Source organism: Poromitra crassiceps (assembly GCF_964638095.1).
Source record: "Poromitra crassiceps genome assembly, chromosome: 10".
NCBI classification, from domain to species: domain Eukaryota; kingdom Metazoa; phylum Chordata; class Actinopteri; order Beryciformes; family Melamphaidae; genus Poromitra; species Poromitra crassiceps.
The window spans coordinates 26586917-26606795 of record NC_139631.1 but is presented as its reverse complement, the minus strand read 5'-3'; the positions used below and the strand labels follow the sequence as shown (position 1 = coordinate 26606795).

At 42.0% G+C, this 19879-nt stretch overlaps 2 protein-coding genes across 3 annotated transcripts in view; both read right to left on the bottom strand.

Annotated features, from left to right (window-relative positions):
- Positions 1 to 1687: 1687 nt before the first annotated feature.
- Positions 1688 to 9319, bottom strand: LOC310783183 (arrestin domain-containing protein 3-like). 2 transcript variants are annotated; one of them, XM_083643980.1, is made up of 6 exons: positions 8970 to 9319; positions 8319 to 8376; positions 6920 to 7067; positions 5721 to 5817; positions 4727 to 4983; positions 1688 to 4515 (listed from the first exon to the last, which is right to left on the bottom strand). In XM_083643980.1, the coding sequence occupies exons 1-6, from the start codon at positions 9223 to 9225 to the stop codon at positions 3751 to 3753; spliced, it is 1581 nt and encodes a 526-aa protein (XP_083500106.1). In that variant the 5' UTR covers positions 9226 to 9319; the 3' UTR covers positions 1688 to 3750. The 2 variants fall into 2 exon arrangements, with proteins under 2 accessions (XP_083500106.1, XP_083500107.1); XM_083643981.1 differs by lacking the exons at positions 8319 to 8376; positions 8970 to 9319 and adding an exon at positions 7331 to 7387.
- Positions 9320 to 10492: 1173 nt separating this feature from the next.
- LOC310783187 (arrestin domain-containing protein 3-like) overlaps positions 10493 to 19879 on the bottom strand; it is an 11020-nt gene continuing 1633 nt past the window's right edge. The window contains exons 3-6 of the mRNA XM_083643986.1: positions 17491 to 17638; positions 13708 to 13804; positions 12961 to 13217; positions 10493 to 12747 (exon numbers count right to left, since the gene is read on the bottom strand). Coding sequence (XP_083500112.1) covers positions 12085 to 12747; positions 12961 to 13217; positions 13708 to 13804; positions 17491 to 17638 — 1165 coding nt within the window. The 3' untranslated portion in view covers positions 10493 to 12084. The remainder of the gene's footprint in view (positions 12748 to 12960; positions 13218 to 13707; positions 13805 to 17490; positions 17639 to 19879) is intronic.

Below are 19879 nucleotides of genomic sequence, written 5' to 3'. Positions count from 1 at the left end.
GGTCGGCATAGCAGGTGGTCGGCATAGCGGGTGGACCCCGTTTAGCCCATGACGCAATTAAACATTATCCAACAACGGAGAATGTTTGATTGGGCTTTTTATAGCACTGTTTTTGACCTCCTGTGTGCAGGTAATAATGATTAGATAAATATTTCAGTGTCAGTAGGCTAATAACATGCAGTCTGTGAATGCACATTAACGTTATACCGCGGCCACCTACCCTTTGAGTTCTCTGGGATCAAACTGTTTTAGTTTGAAATATCGCTTGTGTGCGTCCAATGAATTGCTCTCCGACCAATAATGTACATTGGCATCTCCTTTTTGCTTTAACAAAGAGTTTCTCAACTTTAAAGTCTTTCTCCAATCGCACTGTCACTCTTCCCGTCAGAGCATCTCCCTGTGAAAACGTCCCCTCTTCATTGAAGTAAACCCAAAACGCCTCGAACGAGGCTTTGGCTTCAAATGTTTTCACCTCAAGTCGTCCAGGGAGGAATTGGTTAGGCTACTACGCCCAAGAATTGACAGTGGAAAGAGCCAAAGTCACGCCCACTTCCGGGTTAGGCGTGCACATTTCACTCGGACCAAAACGTAAAAAATAGCGGATTAAAAAAACATCTTTTTTTGTTTTGGTCTGAGTGAAATGTTCTATTGTCTCTCCCGATTCTAAATATATCTGAATCGCTTGGTTTCACAAAGTAAAACTATTTTTTATAAGCATTTTACGAAATGTCTATGGGAAAATAAAAAGCAGATGAGATCTCTTGGTGCGCACATAGTGCGCATGCCTAACCCAGAAGTGGGCGTAAGTTTGGGATAGCTTTCCTCCGACGCCCCCACGCACCTGGCTGTCTCATTATACCTATGCATTATTATAGACTTTTTTTTAATGACTTTGCCATTTTAACCATAGTCGTAGCCTACAACTGATATCCACCTTAGTGCAGAGGCTCCCCAGCCAGGTCCACTAAGCACCCTTTGTGAGGTGGTGCAGCCACAACGCATCCATGGAGGACGATGCTGTTATCTCCTAACCACTTGAGATAATTTGATAAATTGTTTTTATAGCCTACTTACGTTTGAAAGTGAGTACATTTCAGAAATTCTCTGCACTTAAGACTAAAATGGCACTTTGAGAAGCTTGTTAAATATGGACCCAGTCACCCACATGAATTATATCTAACACAGAGAAAAAACAAGTAGCCTATAAAGTATGAACCAGTATCAAGGATCTGTCATCATGTGTGGCTATGGAAAAACGAACTTATATTACTAAAGGAAAGCTGGACGTATTTGAGATAATCTGGGGGAGCCTTATGGAGTTTCTGAAACAAACTGTTGGTAATTCAATAAAGCCAAACACTGAGGTGGGGCAGGGCAACAAGTTTGTAAAGTGGAGTATGGCTAACCCATGTGACTCTCAAGATGTATGTACTACTCTGTAACTACTGTAACCTCTGTTGTTCTAACAACTAGGTTTGTATTTATCTGCCTATTGATGTTACACTGTGTCAAAACTGACTATTTTATCAATGTTTGTTATTGGAAAACCCCAATAAAAAATATTGTAAAAAGAAAAAGTCAGAGAATCATTGGCAATACATTTGTGTAATAAAACACAGGCTACTGTATTATTCAGAAGACATAAAGTTAACAGGCTGCTGCAGTTCCATTCAAAAAACAAAACAAATAAAGGCAAGGCAAGTTTTATTTGTATAGCACATTTCATACACTGAGGCAATTCAAAGTGCAAAACAGCATAGAAAAAAACAAGATTACAAAGTGAAAAAGCTACAATTTGTGTAAAAGAACGAGCAAAATGCATTACATTAAAATAATTAAAATCTTCCTCTAGTTTTAACCAACTCTCAGTGGCTGACTAGAGGCAAGAGACATGAACCACAGTTCAGATGATCCAAAAGTCCCTGGCACTTGAGCTGAAAAAGGCACAAACATCATGTCCTGATGAATGAGATTCAGTGGTTTTGCTTGCTTTGTATTTCACAACAAAAAACAAAAAATAATATAATACACTAATACTACTACTAATAATGTTTACTTGTATAGCACTTATCAAAACCAGGGTTACAAAGTGGTTTACAATAATGAACATATAAAACAACAATAAAATACACGTACTGTATGTGAATGCCATGAATAAACCTGCAGGCAGCCAGGCATAAGACATACAGGAGGAAACAAGTACAATGGATGACTAACAAACCGTAATAAAAGCCAATAATGTAGTAAAACAAACAATAACAAAAACAAGAAACAAAAAACAGTATACACACCAGCTGATCCAATTTAAAGTCGCTCACCATTTTCACTATTCGAAGCATAAGTTGCACAAGATTTACCCCTCTGTTTCACAACTGTGTGATAGGTGTCAGGTGTCGGAGAGCACTTTATCTCATGCCTTCTGGTTCTGCCCTTCACTGACAGGATTCTGGGCCAAAATATTGTACTTTTAAGGCCTACAAAATAACCCTTCGGCCGGAGGCGGAACTCACCATCTTCGGCTGCTCGGACTCCTCTCTGAACTACCCTACAGCTGTGCAACAGTCTCTGACACAGGGGGACAACCTTTTCCAAAAAAACTCGTTCTGATGGAATGGAAGTCCCCCTCCCCGCCTTCCTTTCAATTCTGGTTGACGGACATGATCTCTGTTATACGGATGGAGACTCAACTCACTTTAAAAAATGCAACCATCTGGGACCTGTTTCTAGCCTGCCTTGATGAGGTCAGGGGTGATGTATGACTTGCCCAGCTGGTTTCTCATAGACCCCTTGCGTGGGATGCCATGCACAACATCTCTTACAAGCACATATTAGCACCTTATGCGGCTGGTAGCACCATGTTGTAATATTGAATGTTGATGATGTATGCATTTTCTGTTGTCTTCCTGTGTCAGAGCCTGTTTGTCTTGTTTTGTTTGTGTGTTCTGACAAAAAATGAAAATAAAATATGGAAAGAAAAAAACAGTATAACACGATACGTAAGAATTAAAGTAGGCTAAATATACAATAAAATAAAGAAAATGTAAAAGAAAGCCTTTCGATATAAATAAGTCGAGCAGGAGTTCCTCAGCAGTTGGGATATATATTCTGGGGCTCGGCCATGAAGGGCTTTAAAAGTTAAAAAAATAATAACTAAAATCTTAAAATCTATCCTAAAACAAATGGGCAACCAATGTAAACTCATTGAGATTGGAGTGTGTTCCCTTCTATTGTTTTTTTGAAGAGCCTCGCTGCCACATTTTCACATCTTTTAATCGATGTACCTGTTAAAAGAGCTTTACAATAATCCAATGGTGAGGAGATCAAAGTAAGACTGATAGGTTGAGTGTCATTAAAACAGATGGCCAACAGGAATCATGAGAAGCTGTGACAAAGCCAATCAGCAACCAGTCTTGTCAAACAAAAACAAAACAAATGGGGCTGCTGTTCTTACAGCTCAAAGGCTACACACTCACTGTAGAATATATAATCCCCATTTAACTGTTTTTATGTAACACAACAATAAGAAACAGTAGCCTGGTAACCAGCCCCAATGAATCCTTCATTCATTCAATCAATCCATTCATAGGAAGAGTGATGGCAACTGTGATTCATATAGGGCTGGATACCAAGCTAAAGAAACAGGGACATATGAGTAATATGAGTTCACATTTATGAACTAACTGGGATATGTTTCTACACAATTAATACATCATTCATATATCACATACTAGTTATCTAGCATACATTCTCTTACTTTGCATCAGGCCCAGTGGGAGACTTTTCAGTGGCAGGCGGGGGGAACATGGACATGTATGATGGAGGTTCTTCCCCCGGTTGAGACAGGAAGTCGAAGTCTGTATTCATCATCGCTGCAGAAGGAGGCAGGTTGAATGTAGGGGCTGTTGGGGATGGGTCAAACAGCGGTGGAGCAGTTGGGGATGGGTCAAACAGGGGTGGAGCAGTTGGAGGTGGGTAAAATGCTGGGGCAGTTGGAGGTGGGTAAAATGCTGGGGCAGTAGGGGGAGGGGGAAATGCTGGGGCAGTAGGGGGAGGGGGAAATGCTGGGGCATTAGGTGGAGGGCTAAATGCTGGGGCATTAGGGGGAGGGTGGTGCACTGGAGATGATGATGAAGATGAAAATGGAGAGGCATACGGAGAGGCCTGCTGGGGCAATGGGTTATTGTAACCCCCTGCCATGAAAGGGGGCTGAGCGGCTGCTGGGTACATGGCTGGGGGACCTGGATACATGGGTGGGTTAGCTGAGTATGTAGGTGGTTGAGATGGATACCCTGGGGCTGCTGGGAATCCATAAGCACCTGGACCTGAGGGTACACCAGGAGGTCCAAAAGAGACAGCAGGGGGAGCAAAGTCGCTCTTGCTTGGGCCCCCAACAGGCATAGGTGGGTAGGGCCCCACAGCTCCACCAGGCTGATGCACAGAAGAAAGGCCTGCAGGAATGATGACCAGCGGAAACTTGACCTCTGGATCTGAAGCAAAGCTGATGTCCAAATACACCTGGGAAACAGATGCACATTAAGATAGTTTATTAACGCAGGACATTTTTAATTGTCAATAAATCAGCAAAAGGGAAAAGCTGCTTGTTTGGAGAAACATCTGATATTTAATGGGTGTTATGTTTTTACAAAATGAATTCAAATTGCTCGGTCACTGGATTACCCATTTACCATGCTTTACCACTAACTACTACCGTTATGCCATCTCATACCTTTAGTTGGTATTCCACGGAGATAATGTCACAATTCTCGATGGTCTGGGTCATATCAGTAGGAAGCTTGATCTCAAAGTTGACATTTTTCTCTGTCTTGGGTACGATACAATCCCCAGCCACTTTGCAGATAACAGTCTCTCCATACTTGGTATGGCCTTGGGCACGGTACACCACTTTCTGCTTTATACTTAATTTAGGTGTCATGTCTTTTGATGAGGAGTTGTTGACATTTGCAACACAAGTCACTGTTTCACCTGTCAGAAGCAGAACATAACAATGTTAATTCTAACCCTATCATAACTACATAAGTACAGTACAGTGACAGTGAGGGTCAGAATGTTTAGATAAAAAAAAGGTTTTGAAAGTCAATTTAGGACCACTAAAAACTATTGGACCCAAGTCTGGAAATAACTATGATGACTCAAGTGTAGTCTTTAATTTGCTTCATTTGAATATAGCTATTTCAGCCTAATTCAACAAACAGTTTCTTGCTTGTTTATGCTAGTAGATTAGTTGTGCATACAAATTACAAAACCACCCTGAAAGGCTACTATTCTAATTGTAATTCACAATCTGTAGATATGATTATACAAAATACAGTACTCTCTACTATAATGATAAAATACAGTACCATAATTAATTACCATGTGAATTAATTATTTGTCAATACACTGTGACAACCTATGAATTATAATGACAGTAATGGCTGTATATTGAAGTATTTTTTGTTTGTTTGTTTGTTTGTTTGTTGCTATCACAACCATTAAGGACCACAATGGAAACAAGTCTAGACTTTATTGTGTTTTTATCCTTGAAGGTGTTTCCGAGATGCATGTCCTCTTTTCCATGTGTTCTTTGTTACCAAACATCAAATAAAATCAATAAATATATTTTCCATATTTGACTTTGGCAGAAGATGCCTTTCCTCAGATGAACTTGAATGAATATACCTTGTGTGATAGTGGAGTTTTGTGTGTTGTGGTGATGTTACCTGGGGCATACGCCCTCTTGTCAACAGTGACATCCATGTTTACTTGTCCTTTTGAGAACAAGCCCATCTCTTTATTCGTTGAGCCAGATTGACGAGACTATAATGTGATAAAAGGAGACGACCTTTAGATACTCAAGACACAAGTGTTACAGTTCTTATTTGTATATGTCCCTATCTTACATTATTATCTAATACATTCCAGGAAAATTTATGTTTTTCTGCAGTTGTTGATGCAACTCCAACTTCCACAAATCCTTTGCCAAAATGATTTATTATTTTTTGATTATTACGTATTATCTATTGTAATAAGGCAATTAAGGCAGTAAATCCCGTACATCACCTACAAAACCCTAGTCCATCAACCACTATAATTTTTAAATCTTGCTTAGATTACATTACCACACCTCCAGGAAACTCAGATCCTCTTCTACTAGCTTCCTTCCCAGGTCAACCTTAAGTTAAACCTTAGTGCTGACCACCAGGCACACCCACAAACAATTTCCAATGATCCATGAAGCAGGCGGCACTGCACAGCTTTGGTGACAATGCATTCTACAGGATGGGCCAAAGCTCTTGAACTCCCTACTGTCACGCTGCCTCAATACATACCTCCTTATCACTGCCACATGACCAATTCCCCACATGATTGATTACCCCTCCACTGTCTCCTCATTATACCATTAATTGCACCTCCTTTTCATTTGGATTTTTTTAGCTAAATTATTTCACTTCCCTCCAGGACTAGTGTCAGCTGCTTTACTTTGGAAATCAATGTTGCAAAAACAAAAGAGATGTTTTTTGTGTGTGTCGTTATTGACATATCTCAGTCATCCCCCTCACAGTTTGTGCTGCCCGCCTCAGTCAGGTGCTATAGGATGCTAAGAGCCACTACAAATCTTTACACGGGCTTTTGTTGATGCAGTAAGCATTCTGGATTCTTAAAATTTGTAATGCAATATACTACTGTATATAGTGGAGTATTGGTACAGTATATCCTTGTTGAGTAATCTTCAATTTCTTTTTCTCGTTCTCTCTTATACTTTCACCTATCTTTTTATTATCTAATCTAATCTTTATGGGATAGGATAGACCAAGAAAATCACTGCAGATGTCTTATGTGAAAGTAGAAACAGTGGATCCAGTTGCTATCAATTGGGTGATATTTACTTACATCTAAGAATAATAAGTGCCTTACTCACCATCAGCTGACCGAGGTTTGGAATGGACTTGGAGACAAAATTTAGCTCCTTGTCTTCACTGCTATCCATCCGCCAACTCCTGGACAGCTTGGCTTCAAGCTTGTAGACAATCTTTCCATGATAACCCTTGAAGGATGATGGCATCATTCTGTAAAGGAAAACCAGCAGACCAATGTAAACAGAATTACACCCACCCAGATACACTGGAGACCGATAATACTGCAAATGATGTGCTCACTGTATGTAGACAGGACAGCAAGTTTCCGGAGAAACGAGAAGCTGTCTGTGTCCTGGGCCACACCCCACAAAGGAAAACCCAGCAGAGGCTGTCCCACTGGATTGTGGAGGCTATAGAGCTGTTTTATAGATGTAGGGGCCAGCAGCCTCCCGTGGGATTAAATGCTCACTCACCAGGATTATAGCTATGTCATGGGCTCTGTTTTGTGCTGGGGTGAGCTGGGCTACGCCACACACGTTTGTGAGACTAGTTGGATGTCTCAGGTCGCTCCAGTACTGGAGACTGGGGCTTCGGGGACTGTATAGTATAGTGGCATCTCGGACGGCGCCATGCTGGAAGGCTTCGGGGAGATTGTGCAATCCGGGTGTGGCCTTATCTCCCATAGTCAAACACGGAACAAAGTTAGAAAAAAAGAACGTCTGTTACTTGCATAATCTCTGGTTCTTTGATAACAGAGGGAGGTGTTTCACTACACTACACTTCCTACACTACGTATGCTGCCCAAGGGAAGAAACAGGTATAAAATGACCTTGTCAGGGGAGTCGAGGGGCGGGACCTTCCCACAAGTCGACCTGTCTGTCATTGGACACTGACAGGCGTGGTGTCACTGGAGCTTCTGTAATGGTCACGCCTAGAGCGATTCCCATAGTGAAACACCTCACTCTGGTATCAAAGAACCAGCGATTACACAAGTAACCCGGCATTTTCTTATTTTTGGTTATATTTAATGTAGGCTATAATATTTGATGCCATGCCACAATTACACTTTATGAGTAAAACATGATCGTGGGATAACACTCTGAAATTTGCACTGGTCTATTCCCTAAAAATGGCATGAATATATATTACAGTGTAATGGACTAAATTATTCTCATTGCATGGCTGGATAAATTGGATGATTGATTATTCATTATAATTAAATAGCTTTCATAGTTTGGTACAGTTCTTAGTACATCCAGCCCAGCCGTGTGTGCATCTTACAATTACATTTTGCTATTTCGTGTTTGTATTGGATGCAAAAACCCTATAGCTATTGCTTGAACCTCAGTTTGAATTTTGAATAGGTGTCAACTTACAGAATGTGTAGTGTAGGAGCAAGCATTAGGTCATCTAACATGAAATGCATTATCCAACGGTTTCAATAATTGCCATGCCACTTACCCTTGCGGTATGTCAAAGCTGAATTTGTAGACATGGATCCCTTGGGGAAGTACAGTGTCTGCAAGTTAAATTATTATAGCGTTAGTAGTATATTGATATAGCACTAGGCTACTATTATTACAAGTAGTCTTATACTTGAATGAATGTTGCGAATAATTCAATAAAATGTATTTCTCTCGCGATAAAAACAACTGAAATTTCACAGCGGGAAACAGCGCCATCTGTGCCGTGGTGGCTATGTATGGTTGAAAGCTGAAACCACTGGCACTGACCTAACAGTACAGTCAATGGTTGAAACCAGGAATTATTACACCTCCTTATTCACAAGAGAAATTGCAGGTTCAGACATAATCAGCGCGTCGTATTTATCTCAGTGGTCGTGACGGACTTCGTTTTTGTGTGTGATACAAATGATAGTGTATTTAGCCACCGCGCGAATGATTGATGACAATCAAATCATGCGTATCTCTTTTGAGGAGCTTTTGAGACTACATAAACATGTCCTTCCCTGACCTCCTTTGCGGAGGGAAATGGGAAACGGGCGGAGCTGAGCCAGAAGCCTTCCTTCCGCATGCCTCAAAATGTCTTGAGGAAACGCATTCGGAGCAAAAGCGAATTAAATGCATGAGAGTGCATGCTGACTGCGCATACCCTTTGAGTTCTCTGGGATCAAATACTGTTTCAGTTTGAAAAATCGCCTGTGTGCATTGTATGAATGCGTTTGATCGTTGTGCTTCTCCGTCCAATGCACATTGGCGTCTCCCTTTGCTTTCACGAAGAGTTTCTCAACTTTGGTGTCCTTCTCCAAGTCCACTGTCACTCTTCCCGTCAGAGTATCTCCCTGTGAAAATGTCCCCTCTTCATTGACAGCATCGTAAGTCAGCGTGAACTGCTTGATTGAAGGCATTGTCGACGCGAAGAAGCGAAACGTTGAATGTCCAAGTAATAATAGGCGTGGATGGATTAAGTAAGTATGGTTTGGTTTGAAATGTTTCGCTCTGAGTCTGTAGCCTACTTGCGCTGTTTACTGTGTTTACAGAGAGAGGGGCATGGCTGCACCGCGACCGGGGGTCCGCCCATGATTTGATAGCAGTCATAGATCTCTACCGCCACCCACTGACTGCAGTTAGGACCACGAGGGGGCTGAAAATGAAGCCTCCAGCAGGTCGACTCAAAGGTGAAAGAAGACATCTCTCTCACTCTCATTTTACTTCTTTAGGTTTGTATTGGCAAACATAGTGCAAACTATTTACAGCGTTCACCCACAGTGCTCACATTCACAACATTCATAAACCCAAGCAGGTACAAAAAATACAGCTTTTATTAAAGGTAGGCTACACAATTCAATTAAAACAACACCCCAGTAATAAGTCCCTGCAGAAGTCAACTCCCATTCCCAGTAAACCCAAATGGACCCCCTACTTCCCTAAAAAAGCACTGCAAAGTGAATTAGGATAACATGAAACACTGCACACAACAAAAGCACAGCAACCCACTGCACACTAAAGAAACACGGTACAAAAATGCACAACATTCAATAAGGACCACTCCAAACTGTAGGTCGGTCAGAACCAGCTTTTAATAATAGGGGGAGGCAGAGGGCCCCTCTAGTAGTCACCAGTGTTGGTTCTTAAAGAGATACTCAACACTTAAAAAAAAAATCTGCTGAAAATCAATATATATTGGAAATTAGCTGTGTTCTTGAGGAATCCAGGTCAAAGTCCTGACATTTACTGTAAATCTGAGTAATTCCTCATCTCTTCTCACATACCCATGCAGTTCCATGCAAACCAAACCAAACCATTTTTAAAATAAATGATATAGACTAAGACAAAAACTCTTTAACAAGACACCATTAACCATTAGTGTTTGGAAACGTTTAAAACTACGTGGGATATATCAGTCATCAGTCCTCTCAGCCAGGTAGGCTACATGGGAACTCCTCCCCGTTAATGTCTGCAGGTTCGTTCCTGACTCGTTCCTCAGTAACTAACTACCCAGTTTATGTGTTACATTATTGTAAAGTGTTACCACATTTTCTTCATCAGGGTATAAATGCAATCACATACATATTACTGACAATTGGCCTCAAATATCTATAAAACTTAAACTGGTCTTCTCTATAGCGGACATGGATGGCTGACATTATCACAAAAAATGCCATTATCATCGCATAGGGATGTACACTTTTATGTGATTTACTGTAATGTGATATTTTTGTTTTGTTATTGGACATAGTTACAGCATTTTTGATTCAACAGACTGATCCAGTTCCATAAACAAAATAAAAATCCTCTAGTTTTGACCAACCATCTGTGGCTGACTTGTTAAAATCGAATTAACATTGAGGGGGTGGGGGAGGTAAAGCAAGTCCCCCCCCCCTTAATACAGGAGATGCACACCATATACAAAGCCAATAAGCAACCAGTCTTGTCACATAAAAAAGGCTGCTGTTGTTAAAGCTCAAAGGCTACATACTCAACTGTAGAAAGAATGCCTATTTAACTTTTATGTAACAACAATAAGAAACAAGGACATACAAGTAATATGATTTCACAGTTATGAACTAACTGGTATATATTTCTACATAATTAATAAATCATTTGTCCACCACAACTCCACGCCCTTCATGATAAACCGCTTACATTTTGGGAAAATAGAAAAATCAGCTTTGTCACTCGCTGCCGATGCCAATGGTCAATGCCCATGTGCAGTTTCAGATTGGTTGGCAAACCCGTTGGGGAGATAAATTGTCATTTTTCACTTTCCACCCAATTCACCCATTTTGTGTCTATAATGCAGCAAGTAACACAGGTGCAAGCAAAACAGTTATGAGGGCCCTGGCACTAGATCACCAAATAGATTGGAAGTTGGAAACCCACATTAATGTCCTGCTTGCACGTGTGTTACTCCCTGCCTTTTAGACACAAAATGGGTGAATTGGGTGGGAAGTGAAAAAGGCTAATGAATGCAGACAGACAGAAGGACTGTTTCCTGAGGGAAGTCAATGTACACATCTTTAAATGTCAAGACTACGATGTTCTCTCCATGAAAATTTGTCAAGTGTTGATATTTATGTGTGAGACTAGGTTGAAATCATGGCATACATTTTTTATTTCTTGTCAGATGATCAAGGGGGTGGTAGTTATGCTTTTATTTTGAAGGCACAGCCTTCCCACTTCCAGTCTTGTTCTGGTTAATTATGGTTAGCTTCATACAATTGCGGCTGCCATTGCTAAAATTGATTCGCTTGCTAACGCGTAAAAAGTTTTCTCAGCAACCGAGCAGGAAACAGATTTTACCACTGAAATCAGCGTGACTTGTACATGCCAGCTAGCTAGTGTTCTGAGGGGGTTTGGGCGTTTTGAGCCTGGTGAAGCCTAGTGTAGCCTACCTACATAACGTTAGCCTAGTAGTGTAAGTGCAGTTGGATTGTCTTAGCACCGCGGTTGTCTTTTCCTAAGCCATTATGAATTCTCCTTCACATCTTTCCTTGACCTCATGATGTTTTACATGGAGGCAGAGGAAAAGGGGTTATATATACATTAGATTACATCATTCAGACGCTTTTATCCAAAGCGACTTACAATAGTATATGTTGTCAACAGTAGTGAAATCAACTGTGCAACACAATCGTCAGCTCAAAAGAAACAAGTAGCATTTTTTAAGTTGTTTTAAGAAGGAATATGTATGAGTAAATCACATTTGTTGATTTTTTTAGACAAAGAAGAATGGTTAGTTCAAGAAGGGTCCAGGTGTAGCCTTTTTACTTTGCATGAGGCCCAGTGGGAGACTTTTCAGTGGTAGGCGGGGGGAACATGGACATGTAAGATGGAGGTCCTTCCCCTGGTTGAGACAGGAAGTTTGTATTCATCATTGCTGCAGAAGGAGGCAGGTTGAATGTAGGGGCTGGGCCAAATATAGGCGGAGCAGTTGGGGGTGGGTTAAATGCTGGGGCAGTAGGGGGAGGATGAAATGCTGGAGCATTAGGGGGAGGGTTAAATGCTGGGGCATTAGGGGGTGGTTGAAATGCTGGGGCATTAGGGGGAGGGTGTTGCATTGGAGAGAATGACGAAGATGAAAATGGAGAGGCATACGGAGAGGCCTGCTGGGGCATTGGGTTATTGTAACCCCCTGCCATGAAAGGAGGCTGAGCAGCTGCTGGGTACATGGTTGGCAGACCTGGATACATGGGTGGGTTAGCTGGGTATGTAGGTGGTTGAGGTGGATACCCTGGGGCTGCTGGGAATCCATAAGCACCTGGACCTGAGGGTAGAGGGAAGTCGCTCTTGCTTGGGCCCCCAACAGGCCCAGGTGGGTAGGGCCCCACAGCTCCACCAGGCTGAAGCACAGAAGAAAAGCCAGGAGGAACGATGACCAGCGGAAATCTGACCTCTGGATCTGAAGCAAAGCTTATGTCCAAATACACCTGGGAAAAAGATGCACATTGAGATAGTTTTTTTTATTAATGCATGGTATTTTTAATTGTCAAAAAGTCAGCAAAAAGGGGAAATCTGCTTGTTTGGAGAAATGTGATATTTATGGGTCTTATGTTTTAGAAAATTATTTCAAATGGCTCTGTCACTGGATTACCCATTTACTATGCTTTACCACTAACTACTACCGTTATGCCATCTCATACCTTTAGTTCGTGTTCCACTGAGATAATCTCACAATTCTGGATGGTCTGGGTCACATCAGCAGGAATCTGGATCGCACAGTTGATTGTTTTCTCAGTGTTGGATACGATACAATCCCCAACAATTTTGCTGAGAACGTTCTCTGAATACCTCCTATGACTTTGGGCGCGGAACACCACTTTCTGCTTTAAAGTGAATTTGGGAGTCATGTCTTTGGATGAGGAGTTTTTGACCTTTGCAACACACGTCACTGTTTCACCTGTCAGAAGCAGAACATAACATAATGTTAATTCTAAGTCTGACCCTATCATAACTACATGAGAAAGTACAGTGAGTGCCAAGATGTTTAATCACAAGAAAGTCCAAAATGAAAGAAACAATCGAATAGTCATTATGTCATTTTACATCCAAAGTAATTTGAGTATGTAGCTAAAAAAATGAATCATCTGTGCTCAAATACATATGGAATTCACATTTTTTATTCATTTATTCTGCATCGACGGTCGACATCTATCTGATGCTAGCCACAATAATTGGAAACTACTTTACTGATACTTTGGGCAGTAACGTTCAGAGTTGATGTTGGATGTGACAACCAATATGGTTGTATGTACATTGAAGTCGTTAATTTCTTCACTATGGCAACCATTTTTTTCAATAGTTTTCCATATTTTACTTTGGCAAAAGATCCTCTTCCTCAGTTGAGAATGACCAAGTCTGAAGTGTTTTGTGTTTTGTGGTGATGTTACCTGGGGCATACGCCCTCCTGTCAACAATTACATCCATGTGCACTTGTCCTTTTGAGAACATCCCCATCTCTTTATCTGTTGAGCCAGCTTGAGAAGACTAGAATGTGACAAAAAGGACAACCAGTAGTTTAGATACTCAAGAGATAAGACAATGAAGACATATGACAGAAGTGTTACAGTTCTCATGTCCTTATATATCTCCATCTTGCATATTATCTAATAAATTCCAGGAGAAGCAGCAGCAGCAGCAGCATGGTTCAAACTCTGCCCTATCACCAAATCCAGTACATCACTCACCTAAAAAAACATAGTCCATCAACCACTCTCTAGTTTTACAACTTGCTTACATTATGTTGCTTAAATCATCTCTCTCCTACTACAACACCTCCAGGTAATTCAGATCATCTTCTAACTTCTTCTTCCCCAGGTCAACCTTAAAGCCCCAATCAGTAATTCTTTTGAAAATTGTTACTGTAATATAAGATCTTTTTAGTCATAGGACATGGTAGATTGACTTGTAATAGAGAGGTCCAGTAACGAGTCCGGAAATCATCGATGCTAACGCCCCTGGTTCCATACAGTTTTCGCCTATGGGAGTTTTGAATGGGTTTTTGGCGCGATGCTTCTAATAATCTCTCTGGGCAACGCTGGCTTAATCAAACGCGAACCAGTGTTTAGTAACATCATCTTCACACATGAAGACCACTTTTATGAGTTTTGAAGCTTTTACATGCCGTTAAACGGGCGGCTAGCTAGCAAACGGCTAAATGAGACTACACTGCTGAGTCGATGTGGATATATACGTCAATAACGTCACCACTTCAAAGGGCGAACACGGAAATTCTCTTTCCCTCACCTGGTTCAGCCCCGTTCAGCCCGAGGTAATCAGTGCACACATCCAACAACAGTCCAGGTTGACTGCTGACGTGACGTGAAGCCTATGCGACAGTGTGTAGTTCAGGATTAGCTTAGCTCGAGCATTTTACTTCTAGGGCTCGCATTTACGCTACAAAACTCATGAAAGTGGTCCTCATGTGTGAAGATTATCCCGCTGAACCTTGGTTCGCGTTTGATTAAACTTGCGTTGCCCACAGACATTATTTGAAGCATATCGCCAAAAACCCATTCAAAAATCCCATAGACAGAAACAGTGTAGAACCAGGAAGTTCGGGACTTCCGCATTCAGCCTACAAAAATACGTCATCCCTGGACCTCTCTATAGGGAGACTCTTGCCTTTATTTATCCCACACCGCCCTCCATTGGCCAGCCCTGGGACTAAGCAGTTTGCTGCCAGCGTCCCGAGGCAAGATGCGCACATGCGCTCTACAGCGGCAGCGTTGTGTTCCTGGAAACCAGGAAGTAACTCGATTCGGATTTGCTACGAAAATTATGTTTCACGGAACTATGGATTATTATTTCATCACGTGGTGAGTACCCGATGTCACAACATGTAGAGCTTTCTGGCGCTGTGTTTTGTTGACTTTGAATGGCGATATCGTTATCGATACTATTGCACGCAGAGGGCGCAGTTTCTCCAATAGCAAAACTTGGAAAAGTTGCTGAATGGGGCTTTAAGTTAAAGGAGAATTCCGGGAATTTTTCAACCTGGACCCTATTTTCGTATTTATTTTTTATTTTCAACTAATTAATCAGAGCAGAAATTAGTGAGCAGTATTGAGTGAGATCCAGCCGTGCAATGGGCTGCCTGCAACAGAGGCAGACGGTGCATCAGGGCACCGTGCATGTACAGTATGTGCTGTAAAGAGCTTATTTTTTGTGTGCCACGCACCGGCTCATATCATTATTATATGAACAGAGAGAAATGGAAGCACTTCTCTTTACCTTCAATTGCCTGCTTCAATGGCCCTGGGACTGTCTAAGCCTGAGACTCTCGCAAGAATTAGTGGGGTATTTTTTACCTGTTTTAAAGGAGAAATTCAGTCTTTTTTAACCTAGACTCTATTTTCATGTTTGTTTATGTATAACTAAGTCATGTGAGCAGAAATCTTTGAAAGAGAGCTCAACAGTCATGTGACATTTTCTTGCCTCAGAAGTGAATTCCCCATTCATTTTCTCCATAGACATTTCGAAAAGTCCTTATATAACGAGTTTTAAGGCTTGAACGAAGCCAACCAGTCTTCCAGAGAATCATGAGTGACCATAAAATATTTCAAATTTTTGATCTTTTTTCCCTTCATTTATTTTGTGTTTTTGCTGAAAGTGAAATGTTTTATGGTCACTCACGATTCTCTGGAAGACTGGTTGGCTTGGTGCAAGCCTTAAAACTCGTTATATAAGGATTTTTCGAAATTTCTATGGAGAAAATGACTCACTTCTGAGGCAAGAAAACGTCACATGACTGAGCTCTATGGTGCAGTATTGAGTTGAGTTTGATCGCTTCAGTCGCTTTTCCCACATGCACCTCCTGCCATGGCAGCCTGCACACACAAGCTTGTTTTTGCAACGTCCACAGGCTCAGATTGTTATTGTAAAAGAGAGAGAGAGACTTTGCAGCAGCGTGTTCACCCTCTATCTGCCTGCTGTCCGTCACATTGGTAGAAATAGAAGCTCCCGTTGCCCGTTTGTAATCCGTGTAACGTTAGTCTGGCTCAAATAAATACTGGCGGCCATCAAATTCAAATGCCTCGTCCATATTCTCGAAATCAGATAAATATTCAGCCATAACTAACAAAATCATTCAGCTACGGGTATCTGTTACCCAAACAAACATGGCAGCTCCCGAGCCCAGCTTTCCGCCCCACCACAGCTGACTTCCGGCAAAGGGAGCTTCTATCTCTATTCTCTATCAACGTGACCTCAATACCCAGAGTGCCTTGTGGGCCCGTCGGAAATGATATCTCTATAATAATGTCCTGATGGACTAATCTGATCCTGTCAGTGGTAAAAACAAGCTTGTTTAGTGCAGTAGAGGCATGTGGGAAAAGCGGCTGCCAACTGAAGTGATCTAGGTCAATACTGCACCAATTTCAAAGATTTCTGTTCACATGACTTAGCTATACTTAACTGTACATAAACAAATGTGAAAATACAGAGAGCGGGTGTTTTAGAGAAGGAGGAGACCTCATGCTATAATTTGGCTCTCAGTAAAAACCTTGTGAATGATCAACACTGACAGAATCCTAACTTACAAACAAGTTGAAGGTTTTTCATGGGTGGTGAATTACTTTATGAAATATATCTCTGATGTTGAGCTGAGGCGCTGATCTTCCAGTTCATAACTGACCTCCGGGAAATACCGGGACCTGATTTGCCAGGTGAAAAGCCAACAATGATATAGAACACCTGTTGTGTTCACAGTCACCCACACACAAGTTAAAAGAATGGCATTCATTTAAAATGATACTGTCTGGGTTTAACAGCCTGACAGCCGAAGGGATAAAGGACTTAAGTAGTGGTTTGTTTTGCTGAGGGCACATCATAGCGCCTGAGGGCCTGCACTTGCCTTACATCTGTTCTCCACGATTACTTGCCTGCTTGCTGATTCTCTGCCTGCCAAGCCAGTCAAGCCTGTTTTTCTGAATTTCTAAACCCTGGCTGACACCCCAAAAACCTACAATCCGCACAGAAAATGTTATATTAATGTTTGGTTATTAACTGGCCCCTGGCCTCCTGTCATTTTGTAAAAGTGGCCCCTGGGCAAAGCAAGTTGAATATCCCTGCTGTAGGCATTCTATCTCTCTTATACTTTCACCTTTTTATTTGAAACAGTGGATCCAGTTGCTATCAAGTGGGTCATATTTACATATAAGTGTCTTACTCACCATCAGCTGACTGAGGTTTGGAATGGACTTGGAGACAAACTGTATCTCCTGGTGTTCTTTGCTATCTACCCGCCAACTCCTGGACATCTTGGCTTCAAGCCTGTACACAATCTTTCCATGATAACCCTTGAACGATGATGGCATATCTCTGTAATGGAAAACCAGCAGACCAATGTAAACTGAAGTACACCCACACAGATACACTGGAGACCAATATATAGCTACTGCCCATATTTGCCTACATTGTTGTATCAGATAGAAATAGCTCATGTGTCTATTTACACCCCAATTCAGAAAATGATTAGAATGCATTTTATTTAAAAATTTAAATATAACTAAATGTTTGTAAACAGGTCAATGGGCCACTTCCAAAAGGACTAACCCAATGAGTGAGCTGGAGCACACGAAGTCACTTAAATAAATTTAATAAAGGTACAAAACTGACGTTTCGACGCGCACTGCGTCTTCTTCAGAGTCAAACAGTACAGGCATAAATCCCAGCCCTTAACACGTTAATTGCCAAGAACGAGTTGAGTCGTCAAACACAATCCAGCTGTTCACTGCCAACGACGAGTTGAGTCGTCAAAAAAATGATTTTTTTTTTTTTGACCGTGGGATGTGCATCTAACCCTTTTACATCTCTTATATAATTATTGGAGCCACCGAACGTTTACAACCCATTCCACCGAACCACTAAGTGGCAACAGTGCTCTCCTGACTAGAGGAAGGCAAGCATTTTTTTAACTTGTCACGCCATTCTCACCCCAGCCATTCTCATGAAAATGGTTGGGGGAAAACGCTTTCTTTTTCGCGCTGATTGCTGGCGATGCGGGATTGCAAATTTACATAATAGATTACAGTTGGAACACACTTTGAAACACGCAGCATAAATATGACCAGAATCGCAAAAGCTTCTCTCAACCAAAACTCCAAGAAGCGAGCGAGTCCATGCCGACTTCCTCAAACAGCGGCCGTGCAGACAGGCACAGGACAGCAGCAAAGCACTGAGACTGTGACGGCCTAACCTCGCGTCACCAGGCTCTTCTCGGCGAGAAAGAGCCTGGCTCCCGCCCACAATTGATTTTGTCACCCTACTGGTTCCCGCCTAGAGCCCGCCCTAGACCGGATGGCAGCGTTTCTAGCTCGTCAACTTTCACGTTAACTTGACAATTTGACCCAAGTATCAGAATCCTCTTTCACCGTTTTGACCGGTGTGTCAGGCGGTGGTGGCGGAGATGCTATATTGCATAAACGTTTTGTTTTATGTAACGCTAGCTTTGTTTTGATCAGACTCTAGTTTAGGTAACATCACCGCGTCAAGCTAACGGCAACAAAGACGTTGTTAGGCGCATTGCCATCCGGTGTTAATTCTGGGTCCGGGGTTTACGCCCCCATGACAAAAAGCGGGGTGGAAGGTGCCCAGACTAGTGACGGCCGCTGCAGCCAAGAAGAACGCCCACGGAGGGAGGAGTTGAAGCAACTCTCCCTCTCGCTCTCTCCCTCTCTCTCTCTCTCTCTCTCGCTCTCTCTCTCTCCCTCCCTCCCTCTCTCTCTCTCTCTCTCTCTCTCCCTCTCCCCCTCTCACTAGGATTAAACCTAGTGCGTCTCCCTCCCGAGAGGGAGGGAGAGAGAGAGAGAGGGAGGGAGAGCGAGAGGGAGGGAGAGAGAGAGAGAGAGAGAGAGAGAGAGAGGGAGGGAGAGCGAGGGGAAGGGAGAGAGAGAGAGAGAGAGAGAGAGAGAGCGAGAGGGGGAGGGAGAGAGAGAGAGAGAGAGAGCCAAAAATGAATGGTTAAAGTGATCGAATTTCACAAAAAGCCGTTTATCTCTGAATATTTTTTCTGACGCTAAAACCATGCTGTATTCAACTGCTAATGCTTACATAACTACTAACTCTACAAACTAACTCTTTTAGACAGAGAAAGTACACATTCTATTAGTACTTTTGAGATATTGTATGTTCACAAACTCCAAGCAGAAAATAATCCTCGGCTCTTGTAAAATGAGCCACAATCCTCAAAAAACGGCTTGGCAGAAGCTACCTACAGCAAGAAAAAAACGGCTGGCAGTCAATGTGTTAAGAGAGCCTCCATTCTAGGTGGTAGTTTCTGATTGGTTACAATGGAGTGGGAGGTGCTTAATCAGTAAGCCTATACCATGAGAGCACTCACAGAAAAAATAGAAAAGGAGGGCAGTGCTGTGTTAGAGCAGCACTCCCTCTATAATAATACATAATAAACAACAAGTACAATACAACAACACATCACTTCCTCACAATAAGATCACAGGTAACAAGAGAGGCTCAGTTCCTCGTTTAGTCCCTGTGGTTCCACTGTATTCAGGGTGAAGATCCAAAAAGCCTCTCTCCTAAGTAGCCTGTTGAGAATGTCGC

Excerpts from the sequence above, each read along its gene's own strand:
- LOC310783183 (XM_083643980.1), bottom strand. The coding sequence starts at position 9,225 with ATGCCTTCAATCAAGCAGTTCACGCTGACTTACGATGCTGTCAATGAA. Across the intron at positions 7,068-8,318 it reads AGCTTTGACATACCGCAAGG|AATGATGCCATCATCCTTCA; the intron begins GTAAGTGGCATG and ends TTTCCTTTACAG. Across the intron at positions 5,818-6,919 it reads CAAACCTCGGTCAGCTGATG|TCTCGTCAATCTGGCTCAAC; the intron begins GTGAGTAAGGCA and ends ATCACATTATAG.